Genomic DNA, 17183 nt, shown 5'->3' with positions numbered 1-17183 from the left:
CAATCCACTTTATAAAAGATGTTTTGTCAAAGCAGCAGAATCGAAAAATTTTTTGTGAAATCTTTCAACAATTCCTTCTTTCTTTACTCACCATTTTACTCATAAAGTCTTTTGTGTGTGCTTTATTTTTATACGTGTGCTTTCCTGTTACGACTACTTCTGATATTTATACATAGTTAATGTTATGCCTCCAAGCTAGATGAGCTTATTAGTTATTTTCTAGGTGGCATTATACCTTACATAAGTAGCTAGTATTTACATTTATTTCTTCTGTATTCCAGTGTGGTATAAAAATAAAATTTGTTGTTGTTACATGTTGTTGTTGTTGTTGTTGTTTAAAAACAAATGGAGTTCGCTGGACGGAGACATCAAATCTTAAAAAAAAATTAAAATGTGAAGTTACCCTTGACAATTATTAATCCCAATGCACTTTAATTATTACCCTGTTTTTATAATTTATTTGCTCTTATTTTTATCTTTTATTTATTTCAGTATTACTTTTTAACCTAGGATATCTTTGAAGATCACTTAACAGTGAGATAGGCTTCCTGGCAAAAACCTTACCATTATAACAGACATTATAACAAACCCCAGGGATAAATCCAACCGGAAACGGAAGAAAGCACATGAAAACGCACGCGCTAGCAAGCCAGGATCGTTTGAAAAAGTGGTCCAAGTTGAAGACAATCACAGTGAAACTATAACAATCAGAGCTTAGGTAGTGCGTTCGATCATCTCGATCTAAGGCTCTCTCTCCTTTGCCAAGTAGGTGATGGTGTCATCCGCCCCTGAAAAATCTGCAGGGGATGCAATATACGCGTCCCAAGATCCATTCATTCGTTTGATTTTTTTATTGTCCCATACAATCTCGACTCCAAACGTAATAAGGAGTGCGTCCTTTCTACGTCGAACGCAATAAACCTTTCTTTCTTCTTTCACGCTGGTATATATACATTAAAAATAAAAACGCAATCACACATAGAAGAGAAAATCCACAGACGAAAAACTCACACTAATTTTCCGACAAGTGCTACTGAAAAAAGCCATGGAAGTTTGCTGGAATAATTCCTTGAACCACAACTCGCCCCAGCTCCTTGAGTTCTATCGCATCCAGTAACAGCAGAGAGGTGGTCTGGTCATTAACGTTGATGACGCACGACAACACAACACCGTCATCTTCTTCTTTTCCATCAGGAGCTTTAACAAACACGGGCTCTGAAACAAACCCGCTCGACTCCTCCCATTTAACAAACTCTTTAGTCTCCACATTCAACTTGACCAGTTTATCAAGTAATGCTTGCTCGGAGTTCCCCGTGGCATATGCAAACCTGCCAAAGATACAAGGACATACGTACGTGATATGGACCGGTCATGAACATATACAATTGACTTATTTCATTTTAAACATCGATGATTGTTCCATATTTTGGAGCATTTTAAAAATTATTGTAACTTGATTTGATTACGTCTGACAGATGTGTAGTTATCCCCAATATATTTTCCTTTTTAGATTACAACAGCCCTTAATAAGATCTGCTCTTCTCGCATAGTCATAAACTTCGCGAAAATACTTCTGTATTAGTAGGCACCCTCCTTACTACTTCCAAAGCCTACAGTGAATTCATACGTGAAATCTCGTCATTTGGCACAACTTGTTTTCTTAGAGCTTACATTTAGCAATGGCTGACGTAGCCTAAATTTGTTTTGCTTTAATGAAACTTTCGTCGTTACCCTCTGCAAAAGAATTTGTTGTTCCTCTAAATAAGTATTGCTGGCTTTGGGGTTGACTGAGAGTGGTAATTGTATAGAAGTAAGTGTGAAGTTCACTGGTTTCTAAGTCTGTTCCTCAAATGTTAACAAGTTTGTAAAGTCCTTCTGAAAATATTTCCACATACCTGTACGGTTTGCCATTGTTCTTCCCGTAGTTGATTTTCGGTAAATCCATCCCCAGGTACAGCAAAATATAATCTCGCCCGACCCCTCCCTTGTGGAGGGGTTTCTCCTCGTTCACACTGCCCAGTTCTCCAAGCGGAAGCTCATAACGACGCACTTCCGAAAGATCAAACTTCTTCTGGCCTGGTTGCACAGGGGCGCGCAAAATACTCAGGTATGCCTGACGTATGACTGAGTCGTCATGGTAACAACAAGCATCAAGATAAATCTTGCCATCTTTTTCAAAGGCGTTGATGTGGTGGAAAACAAGGAATGGCTCCGCGGTGAAGACGCCTACACGGTCTCCTTGTTTTCTGTCGATGACGTGGAATCTCGTTGGTTCATTCTCATTCCAACTGAGCCAATCTGCCGGGCTTGTTGCGAAGATTCTGTGAGCAAGAACTTTCCAGATATCTATTTTGAGGGGGTCCTCGGCAATAACAATAAAAGTTTCTGTCAGGCTGAACTGTTCTACCAATGGGCTTAGACGCTAATCATGCGCGCATGCGTCTTGCCATGTATTATCCAGTAGGTTGTTGTTCCATTCTTGAAAACGTTCTTTGGAAGTGCCTCCAATTAAAGTTGTTCTCTTTCGTTTAAGTTCCATTTATTAGGTTTGAAAAATAAGAAATTAAGTTGCGAAAAAAAATTATATACTCCACATAGCCAGTTTATTGTAGACATGTCCTATGTCTTTATTCCCGGAATTGATGGAGTTCCTGTATGGTTAAAAATAAGGCGACTTATGGGGAAAATACCTCCTCGGAGATTTGGAAAACTGCCACTATTGAATAGTGGAAGAAAGGTCAAATAAGAGGACCAAGAAGCTGGACTGACAAGAGACGTCCACCGGACAAACAGCTGAACACAGCTTTTACCGAACAGTGAAGATCTCAACTGGAAGCCTTCCCTGGTTTTTACAGTCTTAAGATTGTATTATGGAGAAATCAAAGTTGCGCCCGGTCTCCAACACGGTGATGTTCTCATCAATATTTTTCTCCGTTGCTGTTTGTTTCGTGGCACTGATTCACGTCGAGATCGAACTTCACGCTCATCGGAAAATGCTTCAAGCCTTGAATCAACAAAGACAAGAAAATGTCGAACCACGAAACACTATACATAAAGAGACGATTGCGGATTCTTTGTTGAAGCGGTTCTTGCGAGGTGACTCGGAAAATAGTGAGTATTCAGTTGCAGTTTAGAAGATCAATATTTCGCTTGAAAGGGAGGATTGAAGGGGGCTGATCACTATCATCTGATCGGGCTGTTTTTCGTGGCGTACGTTTCAGTACCCTTTTCACGATTGTAAACCAAGTTGTCAAAAAATGCTTAGTGCGCAGTTGCAAGACTCTGGCTGAACCCGATAATACTCAAAATAACAAATGAAATAACGCCACACTTACAGAGCGATTGCCGATAATGTTTCTGTGATCGGTGTCTTGCTACTGCCATTTAATATCGTAATTGCTTTTATGCAATTACAAACTTGACTCTTGAGGGCAAATAATTTCTTCCATAAGTCGCGGTATATCCCATCATTAACTGCTAAAAATACAAACCAAAATAAACGGCTCTCACGGCACGTGCATGCCGCTTAGTGGACCCCCGTAGAAATACCTTTCGCTTTCCTTTATTTTTTTCTTGCGTTCGATTCATCCAGCCAGATCAGCGTTTTTCTGCGCTTATCGTGAAAACTTCAAGGAACACTCTTTGGTTTAAAGAAGATCTTAGCTTGTACCCACAAATTCAAACGTTTCCTTAAATGCTACAGAGGAAGGTTTCAGCTGTTTGCGAGCCGAATATACTTGCTTGTGAACTGCTATTTAAACCCGTGTCGTAACTGGGATTATAAGGGCTCCTCAGTTTCAATTTTAAGAAAGCATAGCAGTGCAGAAATTACGATAAACATCTATTTTTACTTTAATATAACAAAATGCCCCAATGTTTTTACTGGTTCAATCAACCATATTGTAGTTTGTGCTAATTTCCTTTTAGCGTCTCAGCCCCAGGCTAAAAAACCAGCCTGTCATGCCTTGATATATAAATAACTGCTTTTCTCATTCACAGATATCCAGATTCGTCACAAACGCCAGCTGGGGAATGACAACAAGGAAACAAACGGCAGTGAAAACATCTTTCGAGAAGCTATCAAGAAGGAAGTTCAACTTGTTCTGAACAGCCAGGCCTGCAAGGTCCACTGCCCGAAAAGTATCAGGGGAAGACGAGGCAGGCCTGGTCCCCCAGGCAAACATGGTCCACCTGGGCCTCAGGGGCCACAGGGCCCAAGAGGTGCTCAAGGAGACCAGGGACCTCCTGGACCGAAAGGTGATCAGGGCCCTCAAGGATCCAAGGGCGATCCTGGTGAAACCATCTCAGCCCCTTCTATTGTGTCACCTCCAATGTCTTTGGTGGTAAACCAGACTGGTACAGCCTCATTTCAGTGCGAGGTTAAAGGAAACCCAAAACCTCAGGTCACATGGCTGAAACAGAATTCCAGTCTCCTCGCGGACAAACGTTTTGTACAATCAAGCGGTGGCCTGATGATTACAGACGTGACGTCAAAAGATGGTGGAATGTACACTTGCCTTGTAAAAAATATCCTTGGGAAAAAGGCATCGACAGCCACATTAACTGTTCAAGGTAAATAGATTAATTTAACAGATCTTAACTAATAATTTAAAGAAGCTGATTTGTTAAGGCTTTTTGTGTGGAGGGAATTTTACGGCCTACTCAGTGAATTTTGTTATCCTGTGCGTCTTTTCGTTTGGAGAGATTTTATCTTAGATTTGCACGTGGGTGTTGACTGGGGTTGAGCCTGCTAAGGTTTAGGGAAACATCAGGCCTGAGCCACCCCACGATAACCTAAGCGCGGTACTCACCCCATGCTTTCCCTTCAGAGGATGGGTACGGCTACGTGTAGGCTAGAACCACCAGTGACGTCTGCAAAGACCTCTGTCTTCTCTGTTGGTGACCAGTAGAGAGGGTGGCCCTGGGAATGAGATCGGGCTCTGATAGATGATAGCCTTTGACATTCACGGTGTAGTTTGATTAAACTCCGATCTAAAAGGTCAAGCTCGTCAGCAACTTCCGGTGATGGCTAAACTTTCCTGAAAACGAGTACAAGGCACATAGTAAAATACCCCCAGGCCAAATGGTTTTGGTTGACAGCTAAATAAACTTACTTGAAGTGTCAGTTGAAGGCTTCACTTTCATCAATTTGGCTCTCTCAATATTTTTCTTTCGACGAGAAAATGTTTTTTAAGTCTTATATCAAGGGATAATAGGCCATTTAGTATTCTCCATATAGAACTGGATTTATTTTACAATGGAGGTTCTTGTGGGGGAATATATTAAAAACCTTGTGCATTTGAAAAGCCCTTTGTCTAGGTTCCTCCAGTTAAACTCATGTCCAAGCAAGTTCCAATTCAATATGGAGGATACGAAAACAATCTTTTTCTTCATAATTCTTCTTTGTTGACTTTTAGTTGGTGCCAAGATAACTCAAAAGCCTTCGTCGGTTATAGTTGAAGAGGGGGAAAACGTGAACCTGCAGTGCAAAGCTACTGGTCAACCCAAACCAAAGGTCACGTGGCGAAAGGCACTGGGCCACGTGCCGAAAGAGAAGACCACAGTGGTTGAAGGGAATTTGACTATTTTTTATGTAACAAAGGCAGATGGCGGGGCTTACGCATGCTCAGCTTAGAATCTTCTTGGACAGGACTCCGCAGTAGCACTATTGACGGTGATTGACAGGCTCAAATTTACACTCACCCCTCCCTTGAAAGATGCTGTACCAGAGTTGAGTAATCCGATGCTGAATTGTGAAGCACAGGGCTCACTTGTGACTGTCTGGAAAAGAGTCGGCAAAACTCTTTCACAAAATCATGTTGTTTATCCAAACGGAACTTTGTTTCTCAGCAAAGTGACCAAAAGTGACGCTGGGTCTTACACGTGTGAGGCAAAGAATTATCGGCGAACAATTAAGGCAACTACTGTCGTTGAAGTATTCTCTGTGTCCTGAAGCAGCATAAAATCAGCCAACAGTGGAAGCTCTTCAGGTAATTATATGATTGACCCTGACGGCAAAGGAGGCGTGACTCCCTTCCGTGTGTATTGTGACATGAGTGACAAAGGTGGAGTTGGCGTGACGGTCATCAGTCACGACAGTGAGAGTAGAACCCATGTTGCTGACATTTCTGGATGTGACTTAATTAATCCAGGATGTTACCGTAAAGACGTGAGATACACTGGAGTCAGCACCGCTCAGATAGCAGCACTCACTCGAGTGTCACAGAACTGTGAACAGTTTATCAAGTTTGAGTGCCATGACGCCGTAGCCTTTGTTGAAGAGACGGTTGCTTGGTGGGTGTCACGTGATGGAAGAAAAATGAACTACTGGGGAGGTGTTGCTGGATCTAGTAATATGTGCGCATGCGGAGTAACAAACTCTTGTTCCAATGGTCAGAAGTGTAACTGTTATAACAGTGGCGGTGGTTGGAGATCAGACAGCGGTCTGCTGACAGACAAGTCTGCTCTGCCTGTGACGCAAATCAGATTGGCAGATTTAGATCACCCAAGCGAAGAAGGTTACCATACATTAGGAAAGCTCAAATGTTATGGTTTGGCGTAGCTGGTGCAGGAGATCTCGTAAGATCTTACACCACTGATTCGATAACCTTCAAGAGATCACTACTGAACAGGCAATTCAAACAATGAACCTAACCCTAGATACAATAGCAGATGCTACAGCCTAAAAACCAGTAAGACTAATACTACTACTATGTTAATGGACTATTAAATAGCAAATAAATTACCGTCCGTTGTTCATGTTTTGGACTTTTAAGAGTTTTCTGAGCCTGCTGACGAAACAAACGGTTTTTTACTTGAGCAGCCAATTCGTCAAATATCAGAACTTATGTCGACTGAAAACTGTTCTAAATTTAGCACTAATTGGGAGAAATTTAATTTATTTCAGAAGCAATCTGTTCTTTCGAAAAAAACAGATGAGTCCCGTGGTTTAGCCATTTCTAAGGATTTCAATACATTTATCCAAAGAGAGAAGTCTGACAACTCCAAGGCTATCTTTATAACAGAGATTTCGCAGAAAAAGAATTGACTGAGCCAGATGACATGTCGATGGTTCAATACGGGTTCTTTATTGTACACTATCGCCGAGGCCTTCGCCGGGTGAAGTTGTGTGACCTTCAAAAATTTGCGGGCACCAAAACGGCGATTCATGGAATGTGAAGAGTGCAAAGAGCTTTATACGCTGTCACCGGCGCACGATCAGCAAGCCGTGACATAAAATCGTCATAAAGATATTGAAGGGAAAGTTGCACTGCTGTAAGAGAAATGTCAGACTCATAGTCAAGATAACTGATATAATTACGTCAATGTAGTGACTATGTCCATGAAGCGGTCTATTTTGGATTTTTTTTTTTTATCCGGTTCAAGTCAAGATAGAACAAACTTTAAGATAAGATGTAAAAAAAACCTTTCCAAGCTATCATTATAATCATTGTATAGTCTTCATACCGATTATGCAGGAGGGGAATGGGCACGAGCTCAAATGGGGAGGCTAAGAAATATACCCGGGAGAAAGGTGAAGAAAAAAACGACGCATTCCGCTTTACGAAAGATGTTTTGTCAAAGTAACAGAATCGAAAGTTGTATTGTCAAATCTTTCAACATTTCCTCCTTTTTATCTCAAACATTTTACTCAGCAAGTCTTTTTGTGTGTGCTTGAGTTTTATTTTTTATCCTTGTGCCTCCCTGTTACGACTACTTTTGACATTTATACATAGTTATTGTTATGCCTCCTGGCTAGATTAGCTTGTTAGTTATTTTCTAGGTGGCATTATACCTTGCATAAGTAGTTTTTACATTTATTTGTTCTGTATTCCAGTGTGGTATAAAATTAAAATTTGTTGTTGTTACATGTTGTTGTTGTTTAAAAAGAAATGGAGTTCGCTGGACTGAGACATCAATTCTTAAAAAAAAATTAAAACGTGAAGTTACCTTTGACAATTATTAATCCCAATTCACTTTAATTATTACCCTGTTTTTATAATTTATTTGCTCTTATTTTTATCTTTTATTTATTTCAGTATTACGTTTTTACCTAGAATCTCTTTGAAGATCACTTACTGAGTGAGATAGGCTTCCTGGCAAAAACGTCATCATTATAACATTATAACACACCCCAGGTATATATCCAACCGGAAACGGAAGGAAGCACATGAAAACGCATGCGCGAGGAAGTCAGGATCATTTGAAAAAGTGGTCCAAGTTGAAGACAATCACAGTAAAACTAAACTAGTAATAATCAAAGTTCAGGGAGTGCGTTCGATGGTCTCGATCCCAGGCTGTCTTTCCTTTGCCAAGTTGGTGATGATGTCATCCGCCCCTGCAAAATCTGCGGGGGATGCAATATACGCGTCCCAAGATCCATTCATTCATTTGATTAGTTGATTGTCCCATACAGTCTCGACTCCAAACGTAATAAAAAATGCGTTTTTTCTACGTCGAACGCAATAAACCTTTCATAATTTCTTCTTTCACGCTGGTAGATAAACATTGAAAATAAAAACGCAATCACACATAGAAGATAAAATCCACAGACGAAAACCTGACACTGATTTCCCGACAAGTGCTACTGGAAAAAGCCATGAAAGTTTGCTGGGGTAATTCCTTGAACCACAGCTCGCCCCAGCTCCTTGAATTCTTTCGCATCCAGTACCAGCAGAGAGGTGGTCTGGTCATTAACGTTGATGACGCACGACAACACAACACCGTCATCTTCTTCTTTTCCATCAGGAGCTTTAACAAACACGGGCTCTGAAACAAACCCGCCCGACTCCTCCCATGTAACAAACTCTTTTGTCTCCACATTCAACTTGACCAGTTTGTCAAGTAATGTTTGCTCGGAGTTCCCCGTGCCATACGCAAACCTGCCAAAGATACAAGGAGATACGTACGTGATATGGACCGGCCATGAACACATACAATTGACTTATTGCATTTTAAACATTTATAATTGTTCCATCCCTTTTTAGAACTACTGTTACTTGATTTGATTATTTCTGACAGATGCGTGGCTATCCCCAATTTCCTTTTTAGATTACAACAGCCGTTAAGAAGATCTCTCAGTCATAACCTTCGCGAAAATACTTCTGTATAAGGAGGCACCGTCCTTTCTGCTTCTAGAGCCTACAGTGAAATCAGACGCGAAATCTCGTCATTTGGCCCAAGTTAGGTTTCTTAGAGCTTACATTAAGCGATGACGGACGTAGCCTACTGATTACTTCACTCTAATTAAACTTCGTCGTCACCCTCAGCAAAATAAGTTGTTGTTCCTCTAAATAAGCATTGATGCCTTGGGGTTGACTGAGAGTGGTCATTGTATAGAGGTAAGTGTGAAGTTCACTGGTTTCTAAGTCTGTTCCTCAAATTGTTAACAAGTTTGTACATTCTTCTAAAAATATTTCCACAAACCTGTACGGTTTGCCATTGTTCTTCTCGTAGTTGATTCTCGGTAAATCCATCCCCAGGTACAGCAAAGTGTAATCTCTCCCGACCCCTCCCTTGTGGAGGCCTCTCTCCTCGTTCACACCGCCCAGTTCTCCAAGCGGAAGCTCATAACGACGTACTTCCGAAAGATCAAACTTCTTCTGGCCTGGTTGCACAGGGGCGCGCAAGTTACTCAGGTATGCCTGGCGTATAACTGAGTCGTCATGGTAACAACAAGCATCAAGGTAAATCTTGCCATCTTTTTCAAAGGCGTTGATGTGGTGGCCGACACAAGGAATGGCTCCGCGGTGAAGACGCCTACACTGTCGCCTTGTTTTCTGTCGATGACGTGGAATCTCGTTGGTTCATTCTTATTCCAACTGAGCCAATTTTCCGGGCTTGTTGCGAAGATTCTGTGAGCAAGAACTTTCCAGATATCTATTTTGAGGGGGCCCTCGGTAATAACAATAAAATTTTCTGTCGGGCCGAAGCTGTGGACATACCCAATGCCACCCGAAGGATGAATGGAAGGGAGCACTTTACCCCCCTCTAGAGGAGTTTCGCTTGGCTTCCCCGAGGAGGGTGGTATTTGGATGATTTTGTAAGCGGAGTTCAGACCATAAGAGACCGCGACATTGATCACTGAGCCATCTGGGGTGTGGTGTGGGTGTGCTGTTGCGGTGTTGAGTGTGACACTTCCTGAAGAGAAATAAAGAGAATTCAGCTGGACTAAGATTAATCTCTTAATCTCCAAATATCGCCATGGAAATGTACTCTTCAACAACTTCAGGTAATTATTAAAATTTTCGTTCTCAAAAAACATTGAACATCCAATGTTTGAGTTAATAAAGAAAGGCCTTACTGATATATGGTTATTTTTTTAAGAAGGTCTCTACTCTTCCTTTAAACTTTGATGGTATATTTTTACTAAATAACTAATTTCATAGCTCTGATAACACCACTCCTGCATTTTCTTAGGTCATTAGTTCTTCATTCGATCCTTGCTGCTTTCAAAAGAAAGCCAAAAGAATTCCCTTTTACAATTGTTGATCTTTAACAGTCAGTTATATTTAATTTTCCTTTTTTTTTTCGCCTTTTCCTTCTCGATTGACCCACATTTGTAGTAGGACATCTAATCATGAATCTCGAAAAGAAACCTAATTTTTCATAGGCCTGGTGGTTTCTTCACCAATTCACCTTTCTTTAGTTTGAAAGTATGGCAAAATAAAAGAAAGTGCAAAGTGAAAAACAAATTTTAAAAGTCATTTTTGTCTGGTTACCTGGAAACTCTTTTGAAATATCCACGTCTTTTAAAGTGTTTAGCGTCTTGCGGTCGATTTCATACATGATGCTAGATTCAGTGGTTGCATACGTTTTATTCTTCATCATGAACACATTAACATTCGTGTTATCTGTGGGAACTTCTTTTCCGAAATAACGCCAGAAGAAACGAGCAAAGATGTCCTGGCAGGGATCTGGAGGAATAAATGTGCCGAATTCCAAATGATTTGACTTTCCGTGCTTCAAGGAATCTGCATAACACTGGCTTCGCACGAATCTGTTACTGTAAGTCACGTGACCATCTTGTATGTGGAAGCGGTGCAGGAGAGCCTGTCCATCAAACCAGTGATTGTAGGAGGTATTAGCATACTCAAATTTACCAGGCCCATCCCTAATCAAGGTCCCGCTCAGCTAACAGGGGAGGTTACTGGGAACCATTGGTACAGGGTATAGGGAATGTTGGATTTAGCGAAGCGAAAATATTCAGAATATTCTGGCTAATAAAACTGCTCCGTTCGTCGTCAACCCCCCCCCCCCCCCCCCCACCTCCCCTCCGCCCGTTGCCAATAATTTTTAAATTGTTTATATGCACATTGAGTGACGCACGTCAAGTGCGCGCATGCTTTTATGTGAACTTTCCAAACGTTCTCTCCAATACAAATTTTCCTTCAGATTTTTTGTCAGTCAGTCGTCGCTCCTAAATTCCTCGCGTTAAACTGACTTCATAAGCGAATGTTGACTTGTTGGAAGTATAGCCCACTGCCCGCCAGCTAGCCCATTGGTCCAAGCTCTCTGATTTATATAAAGTTAGACTAGCCACCCTTATATTTAAGATAAATTCTCAGTTAGCACCACCATGTATGGAATTCATAACAAAGAATCGCTCAACCACACATAATCTAACAAATACGAATAATTTAGCCATTACTTTCGTGCTCTCAGCTATCGCGTACCAAAGTGCCGTCATCTGGAATCTACTCTCACCGCTTGCAAATGGCACAGAATCAAAGCCTTCACGAAGAAGGCTTGGCAAACATCAGCTAGATCTTAGAGAACTGAACTTTTCAGCCGAATCGCCTTCCGCCGTGTAACATATGGACACAGATTTTGTATACTTATGATTAGATTTTGTATTTATCCGTGAGATATAGATCAAGTTGTAGAGAGAGGGTCAGGAAATTTTGAGTTTTGAAATTTTTTTAGTTTTGTATTTTTATCTTTTTCTTTTTGGCACGGCCCCACACTCACCCCCGTTTTTTATGTTTTGTTATGTTATAGGAGAAGAGGAACAATGTCCTGTTTATCTCGCTGTGCTGTTACCATGTAAAATGAAACGTTTACCGCAGTTTAGTTGTGAATTGAATTTGCGATTTTGAGAAGGAGGCGAAGTTTTGAGATTTGAAGATGCTCGGGTTTTTATAATGAGGCAACTTATTTTGCAATACCCAGACAGCCGAGTATACAATTTGTTTAAACCCGCTTAAACTACCACATTTATTGGAAACGAAAATTCATTGATTTAAAAGATATCAAAAGTGTGATTTTCTAAATTTGGTCCATTTGTTAGACATGCATCGCAAAAAAAGTCGTAAAAAGGCGAACTCAGACAAAATCTATTTGGCTTTCTTCACGCACTTTCCTCACTCATGACCTGGGTCTTTCAATTCCGGAATTGGAGGAATTTCTGAAGGGCTTAAAATAATGCAATTGATCGGAGTAATACCTCCTCGGAGATCTGGAAAAAAGCCAAATAGCGGAAGAGAGCTCACAGAGCGTTAAGGAACGAATAGGGTCGTTCACTGAAACACGTTTCTAGTGAACAGCGAAGATCTCAACTGAAATCGCTTCCTGGTTTCCACAGGTTTAATTATGGAGCAATCAAAGTCGCGACCGGTCTCCAACACGGTGATGTTTTCATCAATATTTGTCTCCGTTGCTGTTTGTTTCGTGGCACTGATTCACGTCGAGATCGAACTTCACGCTCATCGACAAATGCTTCAAACCTTGAATCAACAAAGACAAGAAAATGTCGAGCCACGAAACACTGTACATGACGAGACGATTGCGGATTCTTTGTTGAAGATACTACATGGCGACGGAGAAAAAGGTGAGTAGTTTTTGAATTTGATTTTAAAAAGTCTTAAAAGTGTTCGCGATCGTCATGAACTCAAGGGGATATTAGAGGTCTCACAGTTCAATTTCGTGTTTTCCTTTCGTTTATGTGTCAGTTCCGCCAGTTGTGACTCTTGTTTATTTGAAAATTTTATGAAGAGTTTCATTTATAACCAGTTAGAAACGCCCAAATTCGACTGAGAATAAATACTCAAATAGAAAAGCCAGTCATCGCCCTTCAAACCTAACGTTACTGCATTGCTCAAAAGTTTTCATACGTAGTAATGCTCCGACCCAGTTAGGTTTAAATGTTGCCTGTATTTGCTTATGGGATAGGGGCCCGATAGGGGGAGGTGGTTGGGGTAAAACGGCAGCTTGTAAACCCCTCGTTTTGAAATCGTCCGTCGAAACACGTTAGTTCACATTTAAAGATGAAGGTAAATGACCAAAGTATGATGCTTAAATATAAGCAAACAATAAGCAAGGAACCGCACAACGAAAATGCTGCAAGTATACGCAGGATCTGTGAAAGATCTAATCAGCCAAAAATATAATTTGAGTCATTAAATATAAGCCCTTGGCTAATTCGTTCAAAGAAATTTTTTTATGGGTTAGGCTTATTAACAGCCTTTTTCTGTTGTTGCTGTTCAGAGGGAACTTATACCAGAATTTTATGAGACGTCTCTCCTTCACTTCCAGAAATTCAGATTCGTCAAAAACGCCATTTGGAAAATATAAACAGAAAAACCAACGCTAATGAAACCATCAGGCGTGACGACATCAAGAAAGAAGTTCAACTTGCCCTGAGCAACCTGGCCTGCACGGTATACTGCCCGAAAAGTATCAGGGGAAGACGAGGTAGGCCTGGTTCCCCAGGCAAGCATGGTCCGCCTGGGCCTCAGGGTCCACAGGGGCCAAAGGGTCCTCAAGGAGACCAGGGACCTCCCGGACCTAAAGGTGACCAGGGCCCTCAAGGACCGAAGGGCGATCCTGGTGAATCGATCTCAGCCCCCTCTATTTTGTCACCTCCAGTGTCTTTAGTGGTAAACGAAACCGGTGCAGCCTCGTTTCAATGCCACGTTAAAGGAAACCCAGAACCTCAAGTCACTTGGATGAAACAGAACTCCACTGTCCTCGCAGACAAACGAGTTGTGCAGTCACGTGGTAGCCTGTTGATGACTGATGTGACGTCACAAGATGATGGAGTGTACACGTGTGTAGCAAAAAATATTTTTGGAATTGTGACATCATCGGCCACATTAACTGTTCAAGGTGAATAAAAGTGCATATTCTACTTTTTACGACAGGTACTATCGTGTCGTGTATCAGAAAGAAACATTGGGTGGATTTAGTTATAGCCTATCAGTAGCTGTCGCATTCCCGTCCCCCCCCCCCCCCACCCTCCGCAGAACAGCTGTTGTCAACTATGATTTTGAGAAATGAAAAGCATCAGGTGCTTGCGTGGGCCAAATGCAACGACTAATGTATGCGTGTGCTACAAATAGTTTAGTATCTAATTTTTAGTAGGCTCTCATTTTGTTATAAACACGAAGTAGTCGTAATCGTTTTCGTATAAATTCTGATTTATTCCACTCTGATATCGTACAGAAAGAACCCCTTTCGAGTTAAATCACACGCCCCTAAATAAACCCACTAAATTTGATATCCTACAAAAACCAGTAAATCAAGTTGTTGTCATGTGCTCTCTTTGTACAAACAAAACGAAAAGCGTGACGACTTTGATTACATAACAAATACGCGTGGCTGTTTATGACACATTTATATCACCTTTAGCGATAATGATAACAACTAATAATAATAACGATATTGGTTATGATGACGATGATGATGTTAATGACGCTGACGATGAAGACGACGATGGTGATTATGATGACTAACGTGCAAATTTATGTCCAAAAATTACCAATCGAAACTGCAACCTTCCGCATTCCGATTGAATACACTGCACGCTGAGCTGCAGCTAAAATATTTGTGGCGAACAAAACCATTTGACTTTAAGTACATATGAGACAAACCTACAAACTGCTAGATCAAAGAGGGCGCGTGAAAACTCGGACGAGCACGAGGGATGTGGGATATCGGCTTTTCTGGGTAACAGACCGACGCGCTCCTGCCTAGAGACAATTTAACTTGGTGTCAATATTTTAATTGCAGTTGGCGCAGTGATCATTCAAGAGCCTTCGTCTCTCATTGTTGAACAAGGTCAAAATGTGAGCCTGCAGTGCAAAGCTACTGGTCAGCCAACTCCAAAGATCACGTGGCGAAAAGCATTAAGTCACGTGCCAAAAGCAAGAGCTGCAGCAATCGATGGGAAGCTTACCTTGTGGAATGTAACCAAAGCAGACAGCGGGACGTACGCATGCTCAGCTAAGAATCTCCTTGGACAGGACTCCGCCGTCGCCATAGTAATGGTCACTGACAGGCTCAAATATATCATTACCCCTCCCCTGAAAGTTGTTGCGAAAAAGTATAACAATGTGATGCTGAATTGTACAGCTCAGGGTACAAAAGAGATTGTTTGGAAAAGAGCCGGTAAAATCCTCCCTCGAAATCATGTTCTTTATCCAAATGGAACTTTGCATTTAAAGAATGTTTCCCAAAACGATTCTGGGTCTTATATATGCGTTGCGAAAAACTTTCATCGTTCCATCGAAGCAACAACTGTTCTTGAAGTTCTCAAGAAAGAAGGTAATTGTATGATACTGTAGGCGACATGACTTGCTACGGTGTGCTCTCGAGTAAAAAAGGGGTGACGTAATAATGACGTGGTGGTCATCACTCACCAGTGTGTCATGACAGAGAAACAAGAGGAGGGGTTTATTGTGAATGAAGAAAGTGTTCAAATTGAGGGGGGGGGGGGGGGACTGGGGGGGGGGGGACTGTGTTGGGATTTCAGTCTACTCATTACAAATAGGTTTCCCGTTAAGATGGCATCGTTTGTGATCAAGTCTGGTATACAATCCACTTTTGACCAATTACAGTACTGTATGCCTCATTCTCACTAGTTTTCTTTCCCTCTTTTTATCTTTTTGTTGTTGTTGTTGTAGTTGCTTGCTTGTTTGTTTGTTTGTTTTTTTACTTTATTTTTGTTACAGTCAAACCAGTTTATAAGTGACACGTATGTCTTAATATTTCTTGTAAGACTGGTTTATTCCTCTTTTTTTGGACGGGTGTTACTACGATGCGGGGGTCTGTTTCTGGAAATTACGGCATTACAATTTCAGTTGTTTCAACAGAGTGAATATCCTCACCCTTCCCTCCCTGGTAACGCCCACTAGACAGGCAAGAATACAAAAAGAATTCACTTGTTTCATCAGACCGACACTTTTGGACAAAATGGACAATGAAAGTGGTTTCTCGTTGATATACCCATAAAATTGCCGTTAAACTGACACTAAAGGCATTTCAATAGCGTACGAGCAAAACTCCGTGCGTGAGTTAGTGATAATATTTAGTTATCTCAGCCAATTTTTTTGAATACGTTTATTTTCTTTTTTTAGTATGGTTGCACTACACACCCCAATGGTGTGGTCACAGCAATCGGCAATTGATCTCAAGAGGCACTACTTCACAGGAATGCAAACACCTCTGTGCGGATTGTACTGCCATTGAGTACTGGTCTGGAGGAAAGAACTCGTGCTACGTGTGCCTCGATCACACGAAACGAAGGCCATTTACTTTTACTACTGATATGGCATATCCACCGCACGTGTTTATCAGGCTATCATAAATCACATGATAAAGATGTATGAATGAAAGAATTCTTTCAATGCGCTCGTGATCTAATTGTGGCCGGCCATTATTTCGACACTCGGTTCCATATCTCAAACTGACCTTGGACACCTTATGATGTTTACACAATAAAGCATTCCTTATCTTCATAGCACTGACATACACGAGAACAGAACTCCATATTTTTAGCAGAGAACTGAGCTCCAGTCTGGCAAGTAACACCATTTTAGGGTTTAGCACCGATGTACAGTATTCAGGGTTAAGCGGCTAATTTCAAAACGGTTAGCTTTCATTTACTGTGATGGGTAGCTACTATACTACGTTAAAAGTTACAATTCTCGTCAGCTAGTCCCATTGGTGTAATGGTTATGGATAGAAGAAATAAAACAAACGACTCGGGTTCGAGGCGAACACTTTTCTGAAGTTCTCCTTTTTTTACTATAAAGTTTGAAATAAGTTTTACTAAAAGTAATTTTAAGTCAATGTCTAAGGTCAGTTTGAGATATGGAAACAAGTGTTCACCCTTCTCTGAGCAGATCAGTACTTGGCCAGACATTTATTTATCTCGTGAATAGCCTTTTTAATGTCATAGGCAG

General features: G+C 41.1%; 4 protein-coding genes and 1 pseudogene across 5 annotated transcripts; 3 read left to right on the top strand and 2 right to left on the bottom strand.

Moving 5' to 3' along the window:
- Positions 1–324: 324 nt before the first annotated feature.
- LOC146478598 (carotenoid-cleaving dioxygenase, mitochondrial-like) lies at positions 325–2616 on the bottom strand. Its single transcript, XM_085111680.1, has 3 exons — positions 2590–2616; positions 1896–2398; positions 325–1328 (listed from the first exon to the last, which is right to left on the bottom strand). Exons 1-3 carry the CDS (start codon positions 2614–2616, stop codon positions 1031–1033), a joined length of 828 nt encoding a protein of 275 aa, XP_084967806.1. The 3' UTR covers positions 325–1030.
- A 59-nt stretch (positions 2617–2675) lies between these two features.
- On the top strand, positions 2676–7868 carry LOC146478596 (uncharacterized). The gene is made up of 3 exons (XM_085112193.1): positions 2676–3111; positions 4000–4572; positions 5418–7868. Exons 1-3 carry the CDS (start codon positions 2871–2873, stop codon positions 5633–5635), a joined length of 1032 nt encoding a protein of 343 aa, XP_084968319.1. The 5' UTR covers positions 2676–2870; the 3' UTR covers positions 5636–7868.
- LOC146478597 (contactin-associated protein 1-like) lies at positions 5999–7868 on the top strand. Its single transcript, XM_085112196.1, has one exon. The coding sequence runs from the start codon at positions 5999–6001 to the stop codon at positions 6560–6562; it is 564 nt and encodes a 187-aa protein (XP_084968322.1). The 3' UTR covers positions 6563–7868.
- Positions 7869–7995: 127 nt separating this feature from the next.
- Positions 7996–11160, bottom strand: LOC146478595 (carotenoid-cleaving dioxygenase, mitochondrial pseudogene; annotated as a pseudogene). The gene is made up of 3 exons (XR_014865069.1): positions 10722–11160; positions 9427–10140; positions 7996–8882 (listed from the first exon to the last, which is right to left on the bottom strand). The product of XR_014865069.1 is annotated as a carotenoid-cleaving dioxygenase, mitochondrial pseudogene (transcript).
- Positions 11161–12498: 1338 nt separating this feature from the next.
- LOC146478594 (roundabout homolog 3-like) lies at positions 12499–16610 on the top strand. The gene is made up of 4 exons (XM_085112188.1): positions 12499–12829; positions 13534–14106; positions 15010–15543; positions 16356–16610. Exons 1-4 carry the CDS (start codon positions 12592–12594, stop codon positions 16583–16585), a joined length of 1575 nt encoding a protein of 524 aa, XP_084968314.1. The 5' UTR covers positions 12499–12591; the 3' UTR covers positions 16586–16610.
- Positions 16611–17183: the final 573 nt, after the last annotated feature.

The sequence above is a fragment of the Pavona decussata genome, unplaced genomic scaffold, assembly GCF_977016875.1.
Source record: "Pavona decussata unplaced genomic scaffold, jaPavDecu1.1 SCAFFOLD_64, whole genome shotgun sequence".
Classification (NCBI taxonomy): Eukaryota; Metazoa; Cnidaria; class Anthozoa; order Scleractinia; family Agariciidae; genus Pavona; species Pavona decussata.
The sequence above is the reverse complement of the archived record's forward strand: the minus strand, read 5'-3'. Positions and strand labels throughout refer to the sequence as shown.